General features: G+C 52.7%; 1 protein-coding gene across 8 annotated transcripts in view; it reads right to left on the bottom strand.

Moving 5' to 3' along the window:
* The window catches only part of Sox102F (transcription factor Sox102F), a 175196-nt gene that overhangs the window by 48825 nt on the left and 101960 nt on the right, over positions 1 to 24411 (bottom strand). The window contains exon 1 of one of the 8 annotated variants that reach the window (XM_076371294.1): positions 15106 to 16171. The exons of 6 other annotated variants lie outside the window; for them this stretch is intronic. In XM_076371294.1, coding sequence (XP_076227409.1) covers positions 15106 to 15122 — 17 coding nt within the window. In that variant the 5' untranslated portion in view covers positions 15123 to 16171. Of the gene's footprint in view, positions 1 to 8281; positions 8829 to 15105; positions 16172 to 24411 lie in introns of those variants that run through there. One more of the 8 variants, XM_076371296.1, reaches the window with a different exon arrangement.

The following is a 24411-nucleotide window of genomic DNA, read 5'->3' as shown; positions in this document are numbered from 1 at the left end:
GCACTGTTCACAAAATCGAAAAATCTGTTCAGCAGGATTTACAATTGCATTCAACAGCCAATTCGACCGCGAGCGTCGTACTAATGAAACTTACAAATTAACTGCCGGATTGTTCTCCTCGAGTTTATTCTTCGCATGTGAACGGAATCAAACGGTCTCGCAAACGAACACGCGAACCGATCCAAAGAACAAACTGTCGAAAGCACAACACTGTAACCGCGAACCGCGCGTAACCATTCCCGTATCGTTTCCGAGCACTTTGACAGGCGATCGACGATCATGAGGATCCGGCGAGCGGCGCGGCGCACTTGAAGTTACCGCGAAAATCACGTTTCACAATCCGCGTCGGAACCAATTAAAGGGTACGCGTAACCGGCAGTCAAATTTTTTCGAACGGGCGTGCGCGTACAGCGAGGTCCGCGGAGCAGCGGCGTGTAAGCCGACGCTTGACTTTCTATTAGTGGCACAATGGGAGCGTGGTTTTTTGGGGATGCAGCATCTGTTCGGGCTCAAGTAGCCGTGCAGGGGTGGCGGTGGTGTGTTCCAGCAACGGAGGGGGGAGGCCCGAGTCGGAGGAGTCGAAGCTGCGCGATTCGAGGCGACTTCCGTTACTGTGAGAAGCGCTCACGATGCACACGAGACGTCCCACAGGACATCTAATAAGAAATATGGCGGACAAACGGTCTCCTCGCGGAGTAACGCGTCTTAGAACGGAAGCTTACAACTGGAGCCTAAGAAGTTACGAAAAATCGTACGATGCGTGCTGTAGTAGAATTCGAAGGAATCGATTCTTCGAATTGATCGTAAGAATTGAAGAAATATTGTTATTTGTTAATTTTGTTAATTTTCTGGTGTGAAGAAGGAAGATTCTAGCGATGATCTGAGTTTATTTAATGATACACTTGTGGGTAGACGATAAAGGTTTATAAATGAATGTTTGTCTCGGAATATTCTTCAGTCGACGGAGACTGCGTCGCTTGGAAACAATCGTGGACGGATCGAAGGAATTAAATTGAGAGCGATAACAGTCGCGTCCCCGGAGGCGTGAAACTAGTTTCCCAGCGGTAGCGGAGGAACACTGGATTTTTAGATTCATTATAATACCGTCGGCCGACGGGAACGGTCGGCACCGAGTGCTGTATAATTAAGTCCGACCACAGCGCTGATTACGCGGCCGCGAGCACGTACAGCAAGGAAGGGAAACGAAGATATGCGCTATTGACTAATTTCGTGCTGTCGAAGCCGAGACCCTTCGGAGGCGCGCGTACAATACCGAATAAGAGATCATTAATTTACTTTCTCGTATTCTCTGTCTCGTTATCTCAATTATTTCCTTTGCCCCCTCGGCCGGATCGCACAAGACAAAAAGAGGCGGGAAAAAAATAATACGAGAGCACCGGGATATCCACGTTTACACGGAGCTCGGAGCTGCGGCTCCTCCGCGGCGCGAGAATGGAGCGGGTCGCGTCGCGTTTCGAGATACAAGAACAAGACTTCATTCTCGGGTCCCTAATCAAATAATCATGCGATCCTGTAAAACGACGAAACCGATCGGAACGAGGGTAAGAAACGTAAGTTGAAAATTAGCGAAACGCCTGTCAATTCAATTATTCATTCAAGTTTAAACGCTCGGTGCCGATCGATTAACTACACAGGTAATTCGATCGCCATGAATGCTCACGGATCCGTTCGAAGTTCAACGACAACGATCAAGAACTCAGACGCGAGCAGGATTGTAATTCACACCCCGAGAAATATAACCTCGTATTTCCATCGCGAAGAACAAAAGTAATTCGTCCTCTACAGTTGAAGAACCGACCTTTCCAAAAGTAGACGCTCATGACTATTTCAAGCGTTACAATTCCAAATCCCCGACTCCTTTTTATCCATAACCGAGCACAAAGCCGAAAGAATCCTCAACCAGTGACCCGATTCCCGCGCGAACGCTCCCCTTCGATGACTAATTAATTCAGCCCATTAATCGCCTTTCGAGTGCGTCTGCGTGCAACTATGCGCCAGAGAAGCTCGCATTCTCCCGTGCACGGAAGAAACACGGTAAAAAGGTAGAACGGAAGGGTGGGAGCGAGAGAAGGGGGAGCGAGGAGGGCGAGTTTCTTGACGGAAGGGTGGTCTTTCCGCGGCGGTGCTCGGTCGCAGGGGTTCTCAGCCAGGGTCGGACCTCGAAGGAGCGAGAAAACCTTGGCAGGGAGAGAAAGCCGTATCGTTAGTATTCTTTATAGGACCGCCGTGGGATATGCTCTACATAATGGAGTCCCAGCTAGCGTCTCTTCTTTTGAAGCGGCGTCGGCCGATCTCTTGTTTATGTATGAGCGGGTGCGGACCACAGGCACACGTACACACGGCTCGCGGGTCGCCGGGTAACGTGCACACCGTCGACGTCCACCGGCAACCACCACCACCAGCGCGTCGTCGTCGCGACGCTATCACCGTCAGAGAGCCCGTCAGGCACCCCGAAGCTGTCGCAGCAGCCGGGAAAGAGAGAGGAGTCCTCTCGGTTTTCACGACGCGACGGGAAATGCAGAAGCGAAGCGAAGCGAAGTGAGGAGAGGAAAAGAACACATTCACAGGAACCGACAACGCGCGCTGTCGGCTGCCTGTAAAAGCAATCTTCCGTCAGTCTTCTTCCTTCTACCGAGAATACGTTATCAGCGGACCACCGAGCCGTCGCCTCCGCTGCGAGCCCTTCGCCCGCTATTCGCTCTTTCACCGGGCACTATCTACCCGCGCGACTTTTCCACCCTGCAACGGAACGGCTCTCTCTCTCCTTCCGCGGACCCGCGGACCACTGAAATTCCTTATTTCTATGCTGACACAGGACGCCGCGCTCGCGCGAGCTTTGAAAAATCGCCGGATTACGCGCCAAGGCCTTTCACGCCCTCGATACATCTCTTTTTTCTTTTTCTTTCTTTATTTCTTTCTTTCGCCGGGACCGCCGTTAATGTATTCCTTTGAACGTTTTAACGTACGGGTTGCTCGCCGTTGTCTCTTTTCTGTTGCTCGCCGGGCAGGTCTTTGTGAGGATTGGTAATTTTGTTACGCTCGAGATGGGAGCGTTTAGCGTTCACTTGTGTAACGATTCGAGCAGCTTCGAGTCGTTGGGATGTCTTTTTTTTTGGTCTCTCGAGGAAACTGTTCGAATGCTCGAATTCGGAGATTTCGTCTTCGGCGGGCTCGAGTGCGGAAGCGAGGTTCTGAGAAGCTTTTCCTGTCGCGACAAATCATCCCTGCTCCGAAAACCCTTGGAGACTGGAGCACCCGTGGACAATGTGCTCGAGTTTCCTGTGGCTGTCACAAGCTTTTCGACCCGAAGCGATAAATATTCTGGAGCATTTTGTTTGATTTTGGGGAGCAGACTTTCTGGGATTCGAAGATTCTACGGGAAGCGGCGTTCGGTTTATCGAGAAGTAACGGTTCGACCGTTCCCGGGGACGGTGGATCGAAGCACGCATTTGTTGTTGAATAAATCCGCAATCGTGCAACAATGATCTCATCGGATTGATGAAAACCGATCGATAGCGGGCGCCTTCGGTGCAGTTACAGCGAAACCGTCCGCATTACGTAAAAATTGTTTGAATGACGCTCGATACCGATTCTTCGCGAAGAATAAACAACACTCCTCGATTGCGTGTGCGTCCAAGTTGCATTATTTTCCAACTGCTTCGCGAAACTGTACTCGCTCGCGATTTCCTCGTTCGTCATCGTTAAATTGCATAAAGGCTCGAACGAGGGTAACGAAGTTTTTATCTCGCCATTACCATGACAAAACTATCAACGTAAACGCTGATTATTCGTAGAAATTTCATTCATAGAAATTAACGTATAAATGCGTAAACACACAAAAAACCGGAGACCGCTGATCACATTTTAATTAACAAAGAAGGTGACGTTGAAGAGTTTCATTTATCGCGCAAGTACCGAGGGTCATTTATTAATATGTATTAATTCGGTGGCACCATTTCGTATTCTCGTTTATTCATTCTTTTATATTCTAAGCGAGTCTTTCGAATTCCGCGCGTCATGGTGTGACCAGCTTGCGCACTATTTCTGTTTCAGACAACATAAACAAGTGTACCATACGACGAATGTAAAAAAATCTGCAACACACTGATAGCGACTAATCAATCACGTGAATAACGAGCAACTTCGTGTGACCCGACCTCTCGCCGAGGAATCATAGACAACTTGTACTTTTCCTGTCGCAAGTTCCGTCATCGAGTTTCCTCTTCCGCCATTATTCGAGTCCACCTTCCGAGCGAATACAATGAGAATGCTCGGACGCCTCCGATCGAATCAATTAACGTCCACCGAACCGACAAAGCCGACGTTACGAACGATTCCACGCTTCGAGACTCCGGTACCATTGAAAAGTACCGGCGAACGCTCGCGTTCGTTCCCTAACAGAGAAGATAATCAATACCGCGAACCAGACACAAGGTCGAGGAAAGATTATTCCAAGCGAGGAGCGGCATTCATTACGGCGAAGGAAAGAACGAAAGCATCGAGTTCGCCGGGCCATTTTGAAGAACCTCTCCCGCGCGTCGTAACGCGAATCGAATCAAATTAAAGCTCGCCGCACAGTCGTAGGAGGAGAGGGGCATCGATATATGCGAGGGCACGGAATCGGGGAACGAAGAAAGGGAAAAGGGCATCGGCGGGGAAAGGGGGAGGGCGGCCGGCCGAACAAAAGTGAAGGAAACCGAACTGGAGCGCGCGAGGGAGGCCGGGAAAGAAGGGCAAGAAGAGACGGAGGGTCTTCTGGAGGCGAGTGTGGGCTCGAGAAGTGGGGCCATGTGTTCAGTGTCAAGTTGCTCGAATCTTAGGCCGGTCGGTCCTCGGTCCGGTGCTGGCTTCGTCCTTCGCACGCTCTCTTTTCCGCGTCTCTTTCTCTTCTCCGGCGGAGAAAGGCCGGGCGCAGCCTCCGAGGAGCGAAAGAGAGAAATGGTACACGTGCACGCGTCACACGACGCCGCTGAGAATCGTACGCGATGCTCCGGCGTTCACGGAAACGCGGCCCACCGAAAATTTCATCCCCTACGGAGACTCGTCTCGTATTTGGAAGCGTAATCGACAATGCACGTCCGGCACCGCTTAACCGTTCGGGGATAAATCAGTCCGCGGCTCGCGCGTGTTGCGTCTGTTAATTGTGGAGCGCGGAATGAGGTACTCCCGTAAATCGTCCGATTCGATGGAAATGTTTAGCTTCGGAGATTTATTTTTGAGACTTCTTTGGAAACATTCTTGGACGAGTATCTTGTGGGAAAGACGAGAGGCGAATGCGGGGTTCGGAGTATTGTTGTAAGACAATGGGATGATCGTAATAACGGTATTTGTATCGATGTAGGGATTTGATGTTGGAATGGGGGAATAGAAGGGACGAGCGTATAACAGAATACGGGAAGAAATGACTAACGGGGTTCCCGTTTCTCGCGTGGAAACGCGGCGAGGAAGAGCTAGACGTTCCCGCGAGTATCCAAACAAAGCGCAAGCGGCGAGCGCGTGGTTGTACCAGGGTAAATATACAAAAACAATCGAACGGAAATACTTAACGCGGAACGAGCGCAGGAACGGAGCGGAGAGAAAGAGCATGGCGGTGAGTGTTGACTGGGCGAACGGGAGAAAATTTCAGGCATTGCGAGAGAGCATCGATGGGAACAAAGCGGGCAGCATCTGGAACGCGTTAGTGTTCTCTCCGCGCAACCGCCCCCGTCTTTCGGAGCCGTCACGCTCGCACACGCTCGCAGCGACGAGCGGCACCCGCGAGACGGTCCGAGAGAAAGGGAGAAAGAGAGAGAGAGAGAGAGAGAGGAACGGAGAGGAAGAGAAGAGCGAAATCCATCGCGGGCTGCCGAAACACCCACGTGAGCGCAGCAAGAACGATCTCGCGCGTTATCTCGCCGAGACGAACGAGCCGGCTGGCCAAACGAGCGAATCAACGAAACCGTATCTGGATCATCCTGAATCGAGAACAAAGCCCCTCAATGATTCGCATTGTTGTCGGAATTGAAGTCGCCTGGCAGGCTTCTCTGACGCGGGAATCGCCGGGGACACGACTCTTGTAACAACATGAATCACCGGGGGACGTTCAACGATACAGTTGAAACCTGCGGTGCCGGGAAACCGCTAATTTATCGCCTAGATAAAAGGTTTCGGAACGTAACAAAAGATACAGGGGCTGTTGTTCCTGCAAATACACCGTCTTTACGGCCACATCTGTGAAATACTGTTCGGGCAAATATTTATACACCCTCCGGCGCGTTTTCGGGAGGATTTAAATAAAGTGAAGACGTTAAGTGAGACTACTGATCGCGCGATAAACTAACGCAACCAAATGATCCCCGATCCGAACGATTTTTATGGGCGGATTCTTCTTACTCGCTGTTTGTTATTCGAGCGAAGCTTTCCCACGTACTCCCTGGGACACGAAGCCGCCGAAGACCGTCCACTCGAACCGATCCGCCATTTTTTCATCGCCGTTCGATCCTGCACGTCGAGTGTTTCTAGTCCCCCATGCCAAGTGTCTGGAGCGGAGACAGACGTCGCAGGATTTCGAGACGGCGACGTTAGATTCCTTTAAGGCGGGCAACGTCGAAACGATGTCTTCTGCCTTCACCGACATTTGGTTTTGTTTCGGCGGACGGACCACCCCCGGGGTCGATGAGATTAATTGCAGTCGAGTGGTTGGAGGCCTAGCTGCTCCATTAGAACGAAACGCGATAGAGACGTCGCGTACAGGGGAAATTGGAGCCGATGTTTGACAGCGATTTATGCCTGGGAATTTTAAGTACGCTGTTTCTGTATTTAAGTACTGCCACGGAATCCGAGGACTGTCTTTGGGCCGCCGGTTAAGTTCAGGGTGTTCAACCGCGGCGTTAAAGATAATACGCTTTTAGTGTTCGGGACGGCGCACCGAGTCGAGCCGTAACAAGTTAGAATAACGGAGATCCGACGTGTCGTTGATCGGAGATTTACCCTTTCGTTTCATTATTAACTTCGCCAAGTTATTAAGTCGGTTTCGTGTAACTCAGATCAGGGGGCTCGTCGTCGTCCGTGTCGTTCGTTGATCGTTCGCGTTAGAACGAGGAGAGGACGGAATAAAAGAGGCGCTCTGATATTTCGAGCGGCCGAAAGCTGGAATGAATTATGCCCCTTTTTCTTCGGTTACCATTTTGGCGTTGCAAAGGTCACTTTGAATCACGAACGTTTTGTTCCCTCCGTCCCGCCCGGCCCTCCGTCATCGGTCGCGGACGGTGCGACAGTGAAAAAGCTGCGTCTTAAACGGCTTTGGTAAACGAACCGGCAATAAATGATATTTACGCGTCGCTTTCCTCGCTCGCATTTGGTAGTCACTATTCTCGCAGTCTGAAACGCGACATCTGTTTTCACGACTGCAGTACATTATTTCGTTTATTTTTAAACCTAACCCGTTGTTCCACATCACGACCGGACCCCGGTGTCGTAACTCCGAAACGCCTCGCGGCTTTTTAATCGGACCACCTCCGCACACCGGCGGCCACCAGGAACGCGCGGGCTAATTATCCTTTCATCGACACCCTCGGCCTTCCGATCCTCGCGGTCTTCTCTCCTTATATAATACGATAATTCAGTAGGCATCGTGGCGCTCGATCGCGGTGCTCGATCTTTACGCAACTGACATTGTTTAATAAAATTCAAGCAGAAACTGGTGGCTTCAATCTGCGTCTAATTGCTTCTTTATCATTAAGATGCGAGACCTCGCCGGTAGCATTTTATGTAAACAATATTATACAGAAGCTAATCTTATTATATTGGACGCGCAGACGCGTGTGAATCGAATCGGCCGCGCCACCCACGGACAACAATCGTCGGTGCTTGCAATCTCAGCAGAAAAATCAACTCTCGTATGCGATCGGCAAAGACAATAGGCCCAAAAAACGCGCGTTTGACAGCGGCGCTAACGACGCTTCAAGGCTGCAATAAAACGACACCGGTTTAATAGCGCAGCGTCCACAGTAATTACTAAGTGGCGAATGATAATGCACATTCGCGCTATTACGGCTCTATGCCGAGAGAATGATTATCGAGGAGAAATTCTTTATTAACGTTCCATCGTCCCGTTGTCTCTTTCCGCGCGTCATTGGCGTGTCGAATCCCGATGTCAAGCGACGCGACACGCCCGCGATTCCTATCGATGTTCCGTTTCTCCGTTACAATAGGATATCCCGCCGGTCGTTCGGCTGTAACGGCATAACGAGCACGGCGATTATAGTAATCGGCCTCTTACCTCATTACATTCCGAGAAAAGGACGTGCGATCTCCCGATGACAACACGCGCCGCTCGATTCCGTTCCCATGCACGATTGTCTGCGCCGGGGAGCAACTTGTCAGAGGCACTATTCTATTGTTGCATGATTGTACCGCGCAGACGGCGTTCTACTTGGACAAGGAAACGGCGCGTCCCGGCTCTCTCGGACGGACGAGGCTGCCGCGAATCTTTGGACTGCATCGTTGCAGCGACCGCGTAGCCCCGAGCTGCCCGATGATTATTAATTACGCGCAAACAATGACTATTCTTACGTTAAAAACTGTTGCACGTCTCGGCTGCGATCACCCGTTCCGCGGGACGCTTTTTACAACGAACTTACGTCCGCGTGATAATAGAATGTCTAATATCCATGAATATTTAGCGAATCGAAGCTACAGGAATTTATGGGGAATCACAGTCGAATGCGAGCAATTAGAACGCGAAACGTAGCGTCTTCCGATTAATAAATATTGAAACAGATTCCGATCGGTCCCGGTACTCGAACCGACGAAACGTTCAGAGTCTCTTGGAGAGGAAGTTCGAACTGAAGGTGTCGACACGACGGCCACCGCTTTTACAAACGTTTAATATTTACCACGTCGACATATCGCATCGGCGGAAACCGATACCGAGGCTCGTGATCGCGGGTAGAAATGTTTCCTCCCGACTTCTCGCCGCGTTTTTTCCTCTCTTTGGGGAGGGGGTGGGGGGAGTATCATCATTTCCATCGATCCCGCGGCAGCATCGTAATTGGAGCGCCAATCCATCCGCGAAGCTAATTAGTCGCGTAACGAGACCTCTCTCCGACCGATCGGGGTGGTATCAGAGACAACTGGAAAAGGTATAATATAATCAGGATCAAAGGAAACGGTGAAAAAGGTCGAGTGTCGCGTCTCCGGCTTCCCCGGCAGCGAACCGCAGCCCGCGTTCGCGCGAGGCGCGAGTTTTCAGCCGCGCTGACAATCGTCCATTATTTTGCGCGGCGTCGCGAGCCGGGCAAAAAGGCCGGGGAACGCGCAAAAATCGTGGACGCCGGTCGCGACGAGTTCCCTCGGAGGCAACGTTCGTTAGCAATTCATCGGGACGAGGCATTAAATCGCCGCGCCGAGAGTTACGATTCGACGAGGATCGTTTCGAGTTTACTGTACTACAATCGTTTTTCTAACCGGCGATCGCTGCGCGCTGGATACCCGTCGGTGTCCGAGAACCTCTCCTCGCGAGAGTTCCTTAATTCCGTCGTTCGAATCACTGGCGCGATAATGTTTCACGAGCGGATCGTGATTTCTATTCAATCGAGAGGCAAAAAGTGAATTTACATAATCACACAATCCAGATTAAAACCAGTGGAAAATTAACTTCGCTATTCTAAGAAATATGCTCGAGAAATAAATCATATCGGACGAACGTACGATCGCTATTTAATTACACAATTACTATTGTCTGTTCCAACTGTTTGAAAATTCTCCTTCGACTCGATACTCCACGTTCCTCTACGAATCTAACACTCGAACTGTTTCAACCACCAACGAACTGGACTCTTCGTTAAACTTTTCCAAACCGACGTTCGTCGGTGCTCCGTCAAAGTCGAGTATACGGCAGCTCAAAGGATGCGTCTCGGGATCGAACGCGACTGGTGAGTAGTCTTCGGCGTTCGTAGACGGATCGTTCGATACGACCGAAAATAATTCGAAGCTACCCCGTTATCAGCTCGTTACACAGAGAGAGATCCGAGGCGGGGGCTGATTAATCGCGCACAATTCCGACGGTTATCTGCGCCCGACCGGGTAAATGGGCCACGGTTCTGTTTTCGCCCGAAAGAATGATTTTTATCAGCGGCCGAACAGCCGACCATAGACGCGATACTTTATCGTCAATGTTTACACATATTGTTCGCGGTTGCGCAACACCGGCTCCCGTGCGCGTTCTTTTCGTCGATAGGACGCGCCGCGGGCCATGTTATCGCGATTTTTATTTTCGCCATTCATGGCGAACGCTAGCCAACTATCCCCCCCCCCTCCCCCCCACCCTTTTCCGCTCTTTCTCGTTCTCTCTTTCTCTTAACCGTGTTTTGACGTTTCGCGTGTCCCGCATCGATCCGTCGCGGTCACCGACGCGATTAAATACAGACAGCGGGTCTACATTGTCTAGTTTATGCGCACGTTCCCCGGATTCGCGCGCACCGAGATGTCAGCTGTAATTATAGAGCTGTCCGCGGATCTCCGGCGAGATGCTACTGGTGTTCCGAGCCCGTGTCGCTCGAGGCGCGCCACCCGAACACCGTCCACTCTGCCGAACACCCGGAACAACGGATTTATGAAACAAACGACTTGATTCTATTCTTCGCCAGCGTTCAGCAGATTGTAGCTTCTTAATGCTCGGAATATTTATAAACGTTGGTACCGTGTCGTTTGAGACGGTGCACGGCCGGGAACACTCGAGCGGTAATTCCCGCGATGCCGTAAAACGCGATGTATTTTATTTTCTACGACTTAATCCAATTCCGATCGGAACTATTCCGTACAGATCGAAATACATTCGGGACCGTCGATGCACAGCGCGACAGCGTTGCGACGCGACGCGATTAGATCGCCGCATGAATAAGATATTATATTATTAATCGTATATCACGGAGCGAACAGGCATTTCGTTCCCCGTTATTGATCAGCGGGTATAATTCCAAGCACGCTCCGGCGACTAATAATCCATGTATCGGGACGATTTACTGCCGCGCGGAGATTAGAAAAATGTTCAGGCAGAATTGAATGATGAATATGGATGGAAACATTCAAACGTTTCGATAACACACTCTTGCAGCAATGTATTCAATTCTTTTTTTGTTGCATCTCGGAACGATACAGAGAACGCGTTGCGTAACGGCGCGCGATTTTTTTTTTCCTTTTCCGAACGGACTGGCGACACAGTCGAAAGACAATTCGTATTCTATGTCCGCGCACGGGGGAAAAATGGAACACGAAATGCTTCTGTCGTGCTCGATTGAGCGAGACGGGAACATACTCGGTTCGAAGGGAACGTTTGCTCGAACCTGTTCGAACTTCTTGCGGAAAACTTCGAAAACGTCACACTGTACATGAAAAGAATCTAAAGAAATTGTTTAACAACATGATCTTTGAAACTGTAGGATCGAATGTTCTCCATGATGGCACCCTTAGGGTGAAGAAAATTTTCTGAGAAACTCCATAATTTCTAGGATCGTTCACAGAGAATCATCGTAGTTTGAAAGCATTCTAAGAAAATGATAGATTATTAGCGCAGATAATTAAGTAATCAGTCCAACACAAGATGAGACTTTCAAATCTTCCGCGAAGAGTTCCCGTGACGCGCGAGTTGCATAAAAATTGATTTCTCCGTATTGGCGGAACGAATATCCAAGCAAGTTCGATTGTGTTCCCGGGCTTATCGATTCACGTGGATCGGTATTACGCAACGCGTACAATGCACGCGCGCGCGACCGTCCGCGGGCACGGAACGTTTCGTGTCAATGCATCGCGAAACCGTGCGTCCGCTTTTAATTATTGCGCTCCTCGAGATTATCCGGTATTTTTGGCGCGAACCGCTGTACTCAGGAACGTGGTCCTAGAATCCGGGTTATTCTCGGAGAGAGTGCTTAGCCCGGAAACGTTTGTAATTGATTAATAAGACGTTTGAACGTGATCGATAGAATTAAGCGGCTCGCGCTGCCTCGACGTTCATTGATTCGCCGTAACCAATCAATTTCACATCTCTCGGTTCGCTGTCGCATTGTGTAACGCCGTGCACAATAGAGTAGAACGGAATTCGGAAGTGAAACACATCGATGCTTCGCTTCTTAACGAGCCTTCGTGTTCTTAACAGATAATTCCGATACTCGATTCGTTTCCTCGTTCCTCGATATCTGTATTAATGTAAACCTTGCATATCAAGTGTGCGAATTAATAATAAATGTTAATTCGATCGCAGCGGTGTTCCCGGCTTATCGACTTTATCAAGGATAATCCGCGCGCGCGTGAAAGATAAGAAACATCGCTGTTCGTTCCTGACCTGTCAGTTTCCTAGTTAATTGGTACACATGTTCGGTCGCGGCGCGGTCGCGCTTAATTTGCTCCCTGAATCCCGCGGAGCCTCGATAACCTTTTAATAGCCAAGTTCGCGGCTGGTCGGCGGAACGAGGGGGGCCGCGGCGCGGTCGCTGGGTCGGGCAATTGTTACACGGCTAGCCGAAGACAAAGAGTTAATGGGACGAGTAATAATTCTGGTAGCGCGCGCAGACACGGCGAGAGGCGGTTCGTTCCGCAAGCCTCTATTTTCGGGTCCGTTGTTGTCCGATGTGTGTACGCTGCAACTTTCTTGCTCCGCAGCCCGCAGCACGCTCACACGTTCGCGCTCGCGGACGACACACTTCGGCAAATTTCTATTCTGATATTTGTTGCCCAGCGGCCGCGGTTTCCTGCTCCGGCCGATGCGATGGATGAAAGGAAACTCGATTCTTGGAATTCCCCGTGCCGTTTGTCTTCCTCGCGCCTCGCCGCATCGCCGTTTGATCGAACAATGCGGTGTTAATCATTCCGGTACGCCCGGCTTTATTTCGGTGCGCAGGAGACCGTTTAAATAGCGCCGGTTACATCTTCTGGCGGCGATACGCGCCACGGAGATTACGCTCCGCGATGGAATCCGTTACGATCGTCTGCGGACCGCGCAACGACGGATGAATGAAATCCGGTGGACCGGAAATATGAACGTGCTGAATGAAACGGCGCGAGGAAGACGGTTCCTCTGCGACAATGGGGAAACTTTCGTCGAAACTTCCGAGGAAGAAGAACAGTTTCGAGTGTTCTCGTTCGATCTGTCGAGTTAACGGGTTGACAAGGTCGGTGAATCGGTTGAGGACAATAGCGATTCGCGAAGTGATCGATGTCGAACGAAATAATAGTGTAAGAATTGGATGGCGAATAATTCATTTGTTTTATTTATCTTTGCCGCGGCAGGATAGGCGTTACGTGAAACCGTGAAGATTCTCGTGACAGACAACGCGTTGAGTTAAACGTCTTATTATAATACTGTCAGACATCTTGTTAGCCAATGATCGCAAGAATATGTTAAATCATCGCGTTGATTATGGAATATTTATAGAAATTCGTGTTTCGATAATATATAAAATATCTCTATCGTGCCCCTGTTAAGACGTTCCCCTAAACTGCGACACCATAAAAATACCATTATGCTGATGTTAATTACGGCCACGGCGAAAGAGTTATTCCGCTGGCGACTCTTTACAGCGAACCCTTCGGCAACCCTTCACGGTTTAGCTGTTTATGCAAAACAGAGAGCCGGCTCTTTGATGTCCAACGAAAACAGACTTATATCGTGGCTTTTAAAGCAACGTATTACTCCAAATCCACGGTGTCGCGGCCTGCGAGAATTTTAAATCGGTGATCGGTTTCTTCGCGTGCAGTGATATACTGCAGCTCGTAAATCTTCGGCGATCCGTCGATCGTTTAATTAATCTCGCGCTTAAGGAATGACAATAAAAACTAGTTCTAGTAACCGTTAACGCCGTATTCCATTTACAACTCGATGTTCCTTGAATCTTCCTTAAACCGAAGAACATATTCTCGCATTCGATGGAAAATCGAATTTAACCCGATGATCTGAAGATACTCTAGAAGTTTTCACCGCGAGGAACTGGAAGATAGCAGCTCCCCGTTTCGAATTACGTCGAAAGAGCAAAGGAAATGCACACAGGAAAAAGATTATCTTCGAAAGTCAATTGCATTATACGTGACCCGATGATCCTAATACCCCAGGGTTAACGGTTTAACTTGCTCGATCCCTGTCACGCCAGATTAAATTAAGCTACACACCTGCCACCTCCTCGATCAAACACCCCAAGCAACAATCCTGCATACCCAATCATGCGATTCCTCGTTTAAACCGGCAAGAAGCCCTCACCAGAAGCTGCACCCAAAACCCTAGACACGATCGGGTTGCAAACGACATTTTCGGGAATCGTTAGCTTCGCGTTTCAGGACGATGATCGCCGGTCGCGGCGCAGAGTCGACGGGCGTCAAGTGGTCGTCTGGTGGCGGAGAGAGAAAGAAAGCAACGAAGGAACGCCGAAAGAAAGAAAGAAAGAAAGAAAGAAGAAACCATCCGGGATTTGGATAGGGTCGACGTAGGACACAGGCCGTGTCAGGCAGGAAGGACCGTAGTAAATGGGAAACTCGCAGCGGTGGGAAGAGGCCGAAGGGAAAGGGGACAGAGACAGAGAGCAGGGAGGGTCACTGGGTCAGATGCATTGCGTGCTCCCTTCTCTCTTTCTCCGGCGCCCTCCTTCGCCGCGTTTCTCTCCCTCGCACGCGGCGATTCTCTCCCTGGATCTGTCACTCTCACCCGATCTCCTTCTCTTTTACGTCCTCCCGAGGAACACATGGCCCTGCGTGTAACACGGCTGTCTGGCGGCCACGCACACGATTCCACGCACGGCCGTTCGTGTGCGTCACTGACGTTATCGTCCGCGGTTCTCGCACGTTGCACGGATTACGTCTCCCAAACGAGCGAAGGTTACAGGATGCAAAAAGGAACAAGGCGCTACGGCCAGGGGAAGAATCGAAGAAACGCGATCAACGGATCGATCGACGAGATCGGTAGCACGAGAGATGCGTCGATAGAGTAATCAGCTCGCGGGTAACGTTGTCTTCTCCGTTTACCGAACAAGGGGAAGCGGCCGCGGTACCGGTGTGCACACCGTCGCTCCTCCGGCGGTGTGCGCTTACCAGCGCGGTCACGTGCTCGTGCGACTCACTCACCTGCCAAGCGTGCTCATATCATCCTGCTCGCGCGCTGGTAGCCTGGACTACCCCTCTGTCGGCTTGCCGGGCACTTGTCACGCAATACAATATTACACCCCCGCACAAAAACCGGCACTTGAACGAGGAAGAACCAACAATCCGAGGCAGCAGTGTCGAGCGTCAGATCGGCGTGTCGCGCGGTCCCGATGATGCTTTTCCCACTCGCGCAGCAGACGTATGGCGACCGGATGGTCACTCGGCGGGCACGCGGAAAACCGATCGCCCGGTACCCCGTGGAACTCCGTGTGAACCGGAAACTGGTCGCGGCGCCGGGTCCTCACGGCTCTGCCATGGTACACGTTCTATGCTCGCCGTGAAACCTTGCTCGCGGGTATCGCCGATCTATCTCACTCACAAAACGGGCCGTTTCGCGGGCAGTGATCGATGTAGCTCGCGGTGGCGCGAGCGAGGGCGCGCGCGCTCACCCCAGAGATCCTTTTTCCGGCCGGTTTCTCTCGATACGCGATCGCGCGGACGATCGTGCGAGCTTTTACCGGACGCCTCTCTCTCGCGACACTATCGCGGTCCTTTCGTGAGCGCGCGAACGAGCGAACGGGCACGGTCGCCGCTCTGGAACCCCGACGACACGAACCAACGGAACGGTGAATCGGTGCAGGCCGGCGGCGGAGGCAGAAGGCAGAGGCAGAGGCTGTGGCAGAGAGGCGGGCGAGGGCGAGCGAGCGAGCGAGCGAGCGAGCAGCGGCGTTCCGCGCGACCAGAAAGAATCGGGCTGAGCAAGAGCGAGAGAGGAAAACGAGAGTCAGTGGTGGAAGAAAACCCCCCCTCGAGCAGCGGGCATACAATGGGAATAATCACCGCGTCTCGGAGCGTCGGCTGACTGACTGAAGCCCCCGAGGACCGAACGGGATGAGATTCGGAGGCGCTGCCTAGCGGCCGGCACGGAGCGGCGCGCCGCTCCGCGCCGCTTCGGCGCCCGCGCTGCGCCAGTCACACTCCCCGCTACTGTTCTCGGTCTCGTCTTTTCTCTCGGTCTCCCGCGCTCTCGTTCTCTCTCCCTTTTGCTTTTGTTACACCCGCCTCGCCCCGTCTCTGTTCCACTCGTTACCGGACCCGCTGTCTCTTCCCCCACCGCGGCGCGGCTAGTATTCTAGCCCGAGACGCGCGCCGTCGACTCCCTCTCTCTTTCTCTCGCCAACGGGCGGCTTCCTCTCGCTTTAGCCTCCCTTCCCCCTCTTTGTTACTCCATTGATCATTCGCCGTCCGTCTTCGTCCGACGACGACGCTTACTCTACCGCGCGACCGCGGCGGGTTCTACCGGCTGCCACGCCCCTTTTCCGCTTACGCACCGCCCTCTTCCTCCGACACCCACGCCAAGGCAAGCGCTGTACGCCACCACCACCGCCGCCACCACCACCGTCGCCGCCGCCGCCGCTGTTGCCGCTACCGCCACCGTTACCACCACCTCCACCACCGCCGACGACGACCGTTCTAGCGTCGTCCTCGTTCGCGACCTCGTCCTCGTCCTCGTCTACGCGCACCTTCGTTCTTCCTTGGCTTCTCCGCTCGCTCCTCGTCGACACCGTCTTCGCCCGTTACCCGTTGTCGTCGCGTTCTCCCGAGGATCCTCTCGGTTCACCTGTGCGCGCACCCACTGACACATCCCTTTTGCCGTACCCTCCCCACCGCCGCCGCCCGGCCGACCGTCCTCTCGTCGTCCTTCTCTAGACCGATACGTCCCCCTCCCCCTGCGCCGAGGACACGAGCCGAGGAACGGTCCCCGAGCTGGGCGTAGTAGTAGCGCCGTGGATGGGCAGCATGCGCTACCGTGTTCAGCGCTGTCTCTCTTTCGCCTTCCCCACCTTCTCGGCCGAGCATCGCTGAAGGGGCAAGTCGGGAGAGCAAGCGGGCGACCAGCGTCACGTGGCACGCGAGAACGGTGAACGTCGCCGACGTAACGCGTGCCGTTTACCGGAGCCTGATCTCTACGCCCGAACACCTACCGCGAACCTTCTGGCACGGACGTGTCAGTTCCGGTGGATCCTGTAGCGACCTGCCTCGCACACGGTAATGTCCTTCCGTTTAGAATCTAAGCCTTGCGTCGATTGCTTCGGGGATCGTTGGGGAATCTTGAAGAAGTTCGATGATTATTTCCGTTTGTTGATTGTAGAAAAGATTGGAGAAAACGGGTGTGCGGTCGATGGCACCCAGATCTATTCCTGATCTATTACTCTCTGCAAACTCTCGGGTGTAAGGATCAATAACCCATTAACCGTTCTGATATCTCATTAGGCTTAGTCAGAAATTATTAATAACACAGTATTCTCTGCAAGCTTCATTGCATGAAAAATTAGAGTGGTTAACGTTTCAATTAACCTTATCGATCGGCCAATTCCATATCACAGTTAAATACAATCAAATACTCGTACCGTTTGTTAGGGGTGGTAAATACACGCATTGTCGAACACGCTTTGTATTCGCAAAGCGCGGCCCAATAGAAGGAGATTGGTTTATTGCAGGCCACTCGAGTAATATCAGAACAATTTCTTCTTCAATCGCTCTGCTACCGACGGCCATCAATTTTAATACATCAGGTACCTGCCACCCGTGCAAATATTTGATCGGAGCTTTATGCACCGGCTCGTTGGAAAATTAATCGGAATCCATTCGATATTCCGTCATGCGCCGCGATCAACTCCGCCGTCCGATTCGACGCGCTCGAATCCCGTCGGGCGTCAGCAGGTGCGGTGCGATGGTAGCGGCGTGCTGCGCATTGTCTATTGTCTCGGCTGGAGGCGGTGGTCGCGGCACAACCCCCGGCCGCCGGTGACGGCCCTACAACGGAGCCGGTGGAGGTGGTGGAAGCCGACCAATCAGAGCCCGGGCACACCCGCGCAAATCACAATGCTTATTGTTGTCGCCGAGCTGTCCGCCCACATCCCTGGATCGCTTCTTCCACCTCCGCCCGACGCTCGCTGCCTCCTGCGGCTCGGCCAGGTAGAGAATTTCTGCAGGTGAGCGATAACATCGATGAATCGTTGCAACCTGCCGATACTTTACGATGCTATCGCGAAGATCGTATGGATTTTTCATTCCGTAAAGTATCTCTCATCGCGCATCGTCGAATTATTGGACACTCCATTTCAATGAACAATACATCGTACCGCTTGGATATTGATCGATACAAAGCCAGCAGGTAGCCTAATGTTCTCTCTAAACGGTAGGAAAATAAATTTAGCGGAACTTAAAACTCACGTTACGCAGAGCGCGGATAGAGTTTTTTCAAATATACCCAGTCATTGTAATCTTTTAAACTTCATTCGACCAGCGCTACTCGTACCAGTTGAAAGTTGGTGTCTAATCAAGATTTAGAACTAGAACCTAGACTTACCGGGTTTAGATCTAATCGGGCATTCACGTCTTTCTAATCTCGCGAGAATAGCGTAACGCCAGGTGAACACGATAGGAACGTTACATTTCAGATAAAGAGAAATCGAAGGATGGCGTGCCGGGGCGGCTCGAACGGTTCCGAGCGGCTCATCGTCGGTTTCAACGTCGTGTTCGATCCTCCGTTGCATTTGCCTTCGCCGCAGCCGTCAGATAGAATATCCTGCCTCGTCTCCATCGCGCACGCACAGGTACATACGGTATATACGTTTATATGTACGCCGCTCGCCCCCTGCCACCCTCGCTGTTCCTACCGCGGCGAGAGGAATGGACGAGAATGGCGTCGGCGCGCATCCCTTTCATGTCCTCCGCAAAACCCATTCCCCTCTCTTCTCTTGGCTGCTGCTCGTCCTCCGCACCAATGCACCCTTGACTTGCGCCCCTTACCATCCCCACCGGCGCGCTAAACAGACCACACCGAGCCTCGTCCACTTCGCGGATGCTCCTTTTTATCGTCGGCCACAAAACGCGGCGATGCGCACTTCTTTTTTCCTTTTCCCTTCCTTGGCCGACCGCGGGCACGCGGCCGTGCACCCGAAAATGCACGTCCACCTCCTCGACGATCGGGCCGACCGGAAGTTAAACTGGTAATTAACGATCCAGCCTCGCCGGCGGGGATGCCGGTTAACGGAAATATTTTACAACCACGAAGAAGACGATCGGGCAATTTGTCCTACGTTTTAGTCGATTTTTCGCATCCCCGAGACGGGCCCGTTAAATAAATTAAAGCGAACAGGACGGCGCGCGGTGGAGGTTATTTTCGTTCGTTGTTCGTGACTCGTTAATCGCGCGTGTTTCATAATTCGAAGGTAATCATTTATTGCGGGAGCGAGGTCGGGGAAGATGCAACGGAACGGAGCTGCACCGCCGCGTCGGGGTTGATTGTGAATATTCACGAGTCGAAAAAACGAGGCGGCGCGAGTCGAAAGAGAGGCGGCGCGGCGCGCGTGGTCCGGTGCGTCTGATTACATACGGTATTTTTCTACTTCAGACGGAACCGCGGTCTAGCGTGCCCGGGAGGCGCGCAAATTCACGGTTTAATTAGCGTACCTGATTAAAATTTGTAATATTTGAAGGCGCCGTGTAAGCGTTGTTTCACGCGCCCCTGAATATGCAAGTGTGAAATCGCGAGCGTTTAATGGCCGCGTGTGTTGAGATTGCTCACCGACCGTTCGATAACGCTCGCGCGCGACGCGCACCGCTCGCCGTTGAATATAAGGCTGCATGCGATAATTCTCAACCGAGCCGTACGAATTCCGCGGCGAATTGTTTTCCGCGGCGCGAACCCGCTGGAAGAATCGAGCGTTTCCTGTTCCACTTACCGAATACCGGCTCCGGCTATTTCTGCGCCGGCGGTCCTCGCCGCGGCGTTACCTCCGGCTCGCCGGTGCGCCGCTTTTAATTGCCCCGACAACCGTTTTACGATATCGAATCCGCGTTTTCCGCGGTTTCCCCGAAGTCGTGCGGTTGCGCAACCCGTCTGCTTGCGAAACCGCTGAAACCAGAGTTTCGCCCGATGACTGTCGGACAGAGTATTTCCACGCGGCTCGCCGCGCGAAGTAAAAGTCGCGGCGCGCCGCTGTCCTTGGGCATGAATGGGATAATCGCGACAAAGTGTGCGGCTTTGTCTCGCGTTCGACATTATCGGTACACGCGTCGGACAAACCGGCGATCGTGTATCCAGGAATCGAGGAGCATTCCGACGACATTTCTGAATGAGAAGCGCGGAAAGCGCGCGGCTAATTATATACGCTTAGATACGTATCGTCGTCCTGTCGCAGGATGTTCGTCCTTCGAGCGAGGGATCGCGGTGCTTGTCGAACTCGATCGACGCTGATAAACGATCAGGCTGACACGAAATTTCTTCATCGGCGTGTTCATCGCTGAGAAACACCGTCCCGCGGCGTGTCGGGTCGCGGCGAACGATGTTCGAAGTGGAAATAGGTACAGCCGCTAATCGGCCGAACATTAGATCACCGATCGAACGATTTTCCAATACAAGAATCACCGACTACTCTCGACCCAGTACATTCGCGATCGTCCGAACCGCCGCGACAGAAGCAACGGTGAATGGCGGAGAAGCGGAAACGCGGTCTAAATTTCCCCGGTGGCAGAATAAAAGCCGGCCGGTCGTTTTGTGTTTAGACTGCGCGTGTCGGCCACGCGGATTTAAAACGTCCGCCTCGTAGGACGATTCGTTTGCCAGGGAGACGCGAGAGACGGGCCATCGTTATGCGTTCCGCGGCTTCGTATTAACCCGCTCCGGCACACACCGGGATACCATTCTATTCCGGTCCCGGTCCGGGTGCGGGAGCAGCAGACAAGAACAATGAGTGTTGTACGCGTCCCGCGTATTGCTCGTGCATCCTCTCTGCCCCGTGTCTCTGGCCGGGCGGTTCTATAGTGGGTGTAGAGGAGAGAGGGAGTCCTACTGGCCGAGAGAGAAACAGAAAGAGAGAGAAAGAGAGAGAGATAGAGAGAGAGAGAGAGAGTGGGGGAGATTTATGCACGACGAGCAAGACGAGAGACCGACGACGACCAAGACGAACACGAAGACGCCGAGGACGGCGTCGGCGGCGTTGGCGTCGGGACGTTTCGCCCGCGGACGTCGACGACGAGCACGACAACGACGATGAAGGCGACCCTCCCGCGGCCGTTGGCGAGGAGAGGACCGTCGCGAAAGCAGAAGACGAAGGCTGGCCGAGGAGGAGGACGAGGAGGAGAAAGAAGAGGAAGAAGAAGAAGAGGAAGAAGAGGACCAAGAAGACGGTCGCGGCCGCTTGTGAATGAACATTGGCTCGCGAGCGCTTCCGGCGCTCTCTTTCGCTCGTCCTCGCGCGTTCTCCGTCTCGCGCCCCGCCGCGGCACGGATAGCATCTTCGTCTTGTTCCATCGGACCGCTGCGCCGCGTCCCTACGGCCGGATTCTCGCTGGCTCTAGCCTCCGACGTCTCTTCTCATGAATGAGAGTCGCCGGTTCTCGCGCGATCGCGACGACAGAAGGACAGGGACCAACGGCTTTGGAGAACCGAGGGGAACGGGGAGAGCGGTTGGCGGAGGCAGAGGAAGGGGCGAAAAAGAAAGAGACCGGACGGACCGTTAGCCTTAAGCCAAACGGTTGCAACGAGGCCTGCGACGAATTTAGAACAGGAACCGAGAGAGCGAAAGGGAGGAGGAAGGGACGCGCGGCAACGGTGTTCGGCCTCCCTCCCATAGCTCCTCTCCTTTTATTCTTTTGCTCCTACTGTCCCTTATTCTTCTTCCTTCCCGCTTTGTTGCTCCCATTATTAATACATCGCAGACCCCGCGCGTGACTGCCCGCTTCTCTCTGGATCGTCTTCGGCTTCTTCCTTTTTCACCTTGGCTCTCTACTTCTTGGTCTTCTTGCTCTCCCTCTTCTTCTGCTTCTTCTTCTTCTTCTTCTTCTTCTTCTTCTTCTTCTTCTGCCTGTTCCTCGTCGAGCGTCACCCCCGCCCGGTCCATCCGGTGATGTGCATCCCGCTGATTATAAATAGTAACCTTTGTCGGACGCTTTTCTTTGGACCTCCATCGTTTCATCGTAGTTGTCTCCACCCTCCGCGCCGTGACGCTTAAAAGACTTTTTCACAAGGATGAGTCGTTTCACCGTGCGAACCCGTAATCTTTCTTTCAGGGCGCCGTTCCGAAATTACTCGGCGCACTTGTCCTCGAGACTGGCTTTCTCAAAACCGTACCGATAACTCCCTTCCGAAGGCGAATCGGCGAATAAACACGGACCGAAGTATCCTCCCGAAGCGTCGTCGGTAGTGGAATAACGTGTTTCGGACGAAAGGACCGACGCATCGCCGCTCACGGGAGCAACGTAACAGCGCGCGTCGGGAAAACCGATGCCGAATGAAATTACCCTTTCACGATCTCGCCCGCGCGTGCATCGGTCACCGTTAGAGCGTGCCCGGTATAAATAGAAGCCCGAACGCGTGCTAGCGCGCGAGCGGAGGAACGCGCGCGCGACAGGTGTCCGAGCCGAGGTGCGATCGAAATCGAAGCGCGTCCATAATAGGTGTGTGCGCCGCGCGACCCGCCGCTTTTCACGTCGAACACGCACGGCACACGCACCGGGGCCCGCCTCGCATATTCTCGGTTCCGCCGCGAGCGTGGGCGTGAATTACGAGCGAGCGAATAACGGGGACCGGTGGACCGCGACCGCCCGCATTGTCGCCGGCCCTGGGGAAAGGGGTAACAGAGCGCTCGCGGAAGAGACGCCGGGCCCGACTCGATCGCCGGTTGGAGGGGTCGATGATCGATCGCCGATCGACCCCGGTGATTCGCGTTGCAGGTTGGACGGAATTTAATTGGACGCAACGGGCCCTCGTGATTGACAAGCGTTTCGCAACCCGTACCTGCTGGCCAGGTGTTCCGACCGCCCTGACTCGAAGGAATCTGGAGCGGGGCAGATTAATTGGAGTAAAACGGAGCGGCCTGACATCGTCTCCCGTGGACATTATGCGCGGACATGCTCGAAGGATGCTTGGCACGAGGGAACGTTGGTGCAACGATCGTGTTTTAATTTAGGTACTTTGGTCAACTCGGGGAACAGGTAACCTAAGGATTTAGCAACTGTGCACGTGATGTCGATCACTTGCTGGCCATTAGTTTCAAGCGGTAGCAGTCTTTACAGGCGATAACGTATAATTTTTGTTAATGTTCATCTAATGACGGGAAACCTCTCTGGAAACGGTCTGTCGATCGATCGCGACGAAGTACGTTGTGAGATTTAGTTTCTGAAAGTATGAATGAGCAATTGTGCGTATGGTCGGTATCATGCGACGGACGAGGTACGTTTAGGGAAAGTATGACTGCAGACAGGATGATTTCCAGTGGCTGAAGAGGTGTGGAGGAAGAATGGAGCCGAGCGACTGGACCGTGAGAATGAAGCGATTTGCGAAGCGTATACGTGACTGCGAGAGTTTTAGCTATGGAAGCAAGGGATACGGTGCAAGTGAGGTAGGATGCTTGTGAAAAGAGAATTAGGGATCAATGATAAAAATGCGTGAAAGTTCAGTGGCAGGGTAGTCTAAGACAGTTTGGAGAATAGTTTACGAGAGTGTGAAGCGAAGGAGTCTTAAGTATGAATCGTCATCGAGCATCATGCACGCACATTTTTCTCTTTTCAATGCCCGTGTCTTGTTAATAAACGTTTCGTTAAGTATCGCAAGTACCGCTACACAGTCCTAATCCTCCACGTGTAGCACTGAAAACGTCTAAGCACTCTATCAACGAGTCCAAGGAACAAAAGGAACGCCTCACAGTTACCTTCCGCACGCATTATCCGCAGCTCGCGAAGCATCCATTAACCCCATTCAATCGGAAACAAACTGAGGAAGCACGCTCGCGGAAAACGCAAGCACCATTCCGCTCCGTTTAAATCAGCGTTCAGCGCGACAAAGGGATCATCTATCATTGTTTCAACTCGGCGCGATCCCCCGATTCAATAGCTCGTTTAATCTCGAGAAAGAGCGAGCGAGCGAGCGGAACGCGGAGGAAGAGAGGCAGGGCGCAGGCCTCGCAGCATCGCGTCGCAACGAATCTTCCCGGAGAAGAAGCGATCCTTTGTTCCGCATCCGTTCTCACCCGTCCGCCGCGCGGATGATCGCCGCCGTTCGGCCGTAGAGCTGTTTCTCGCGCGCGGTTAATTGTTCGCGAGCTAGTCTAGACAATGAGTTTGTCCCGGCGCGCGGGGCTGATACGAAATTATGATAGGGAGCATGCGGCCGTGCGAATGTGGCCGGGAATGCGGGAGGAATCCGCGGCAGCTATCTCGATCCGTCCCCCGGGCCTCTTGTAACCTTGTACCTATCTGGCCGCGGCGCTCGAGCGTTCG

Source organism: Nomia melanderi, chromosome 10, assembly GCF_051020985.1.
Source record: "Nomia melanderi isolate GNS246 chromosome 10, iyNomMela1, whole genome shotgun sequence".
NCBI classification, from domain to species: domain Eukaryota; kingdom Metazoa; phylum Arthropoda; class Insecta; order Hymenoptera; family Halictidae; genus Nomia; species Nomia melanderi.
This window is presented reverse-complemented; position numbering and strand designations above follow the sequence as displayed.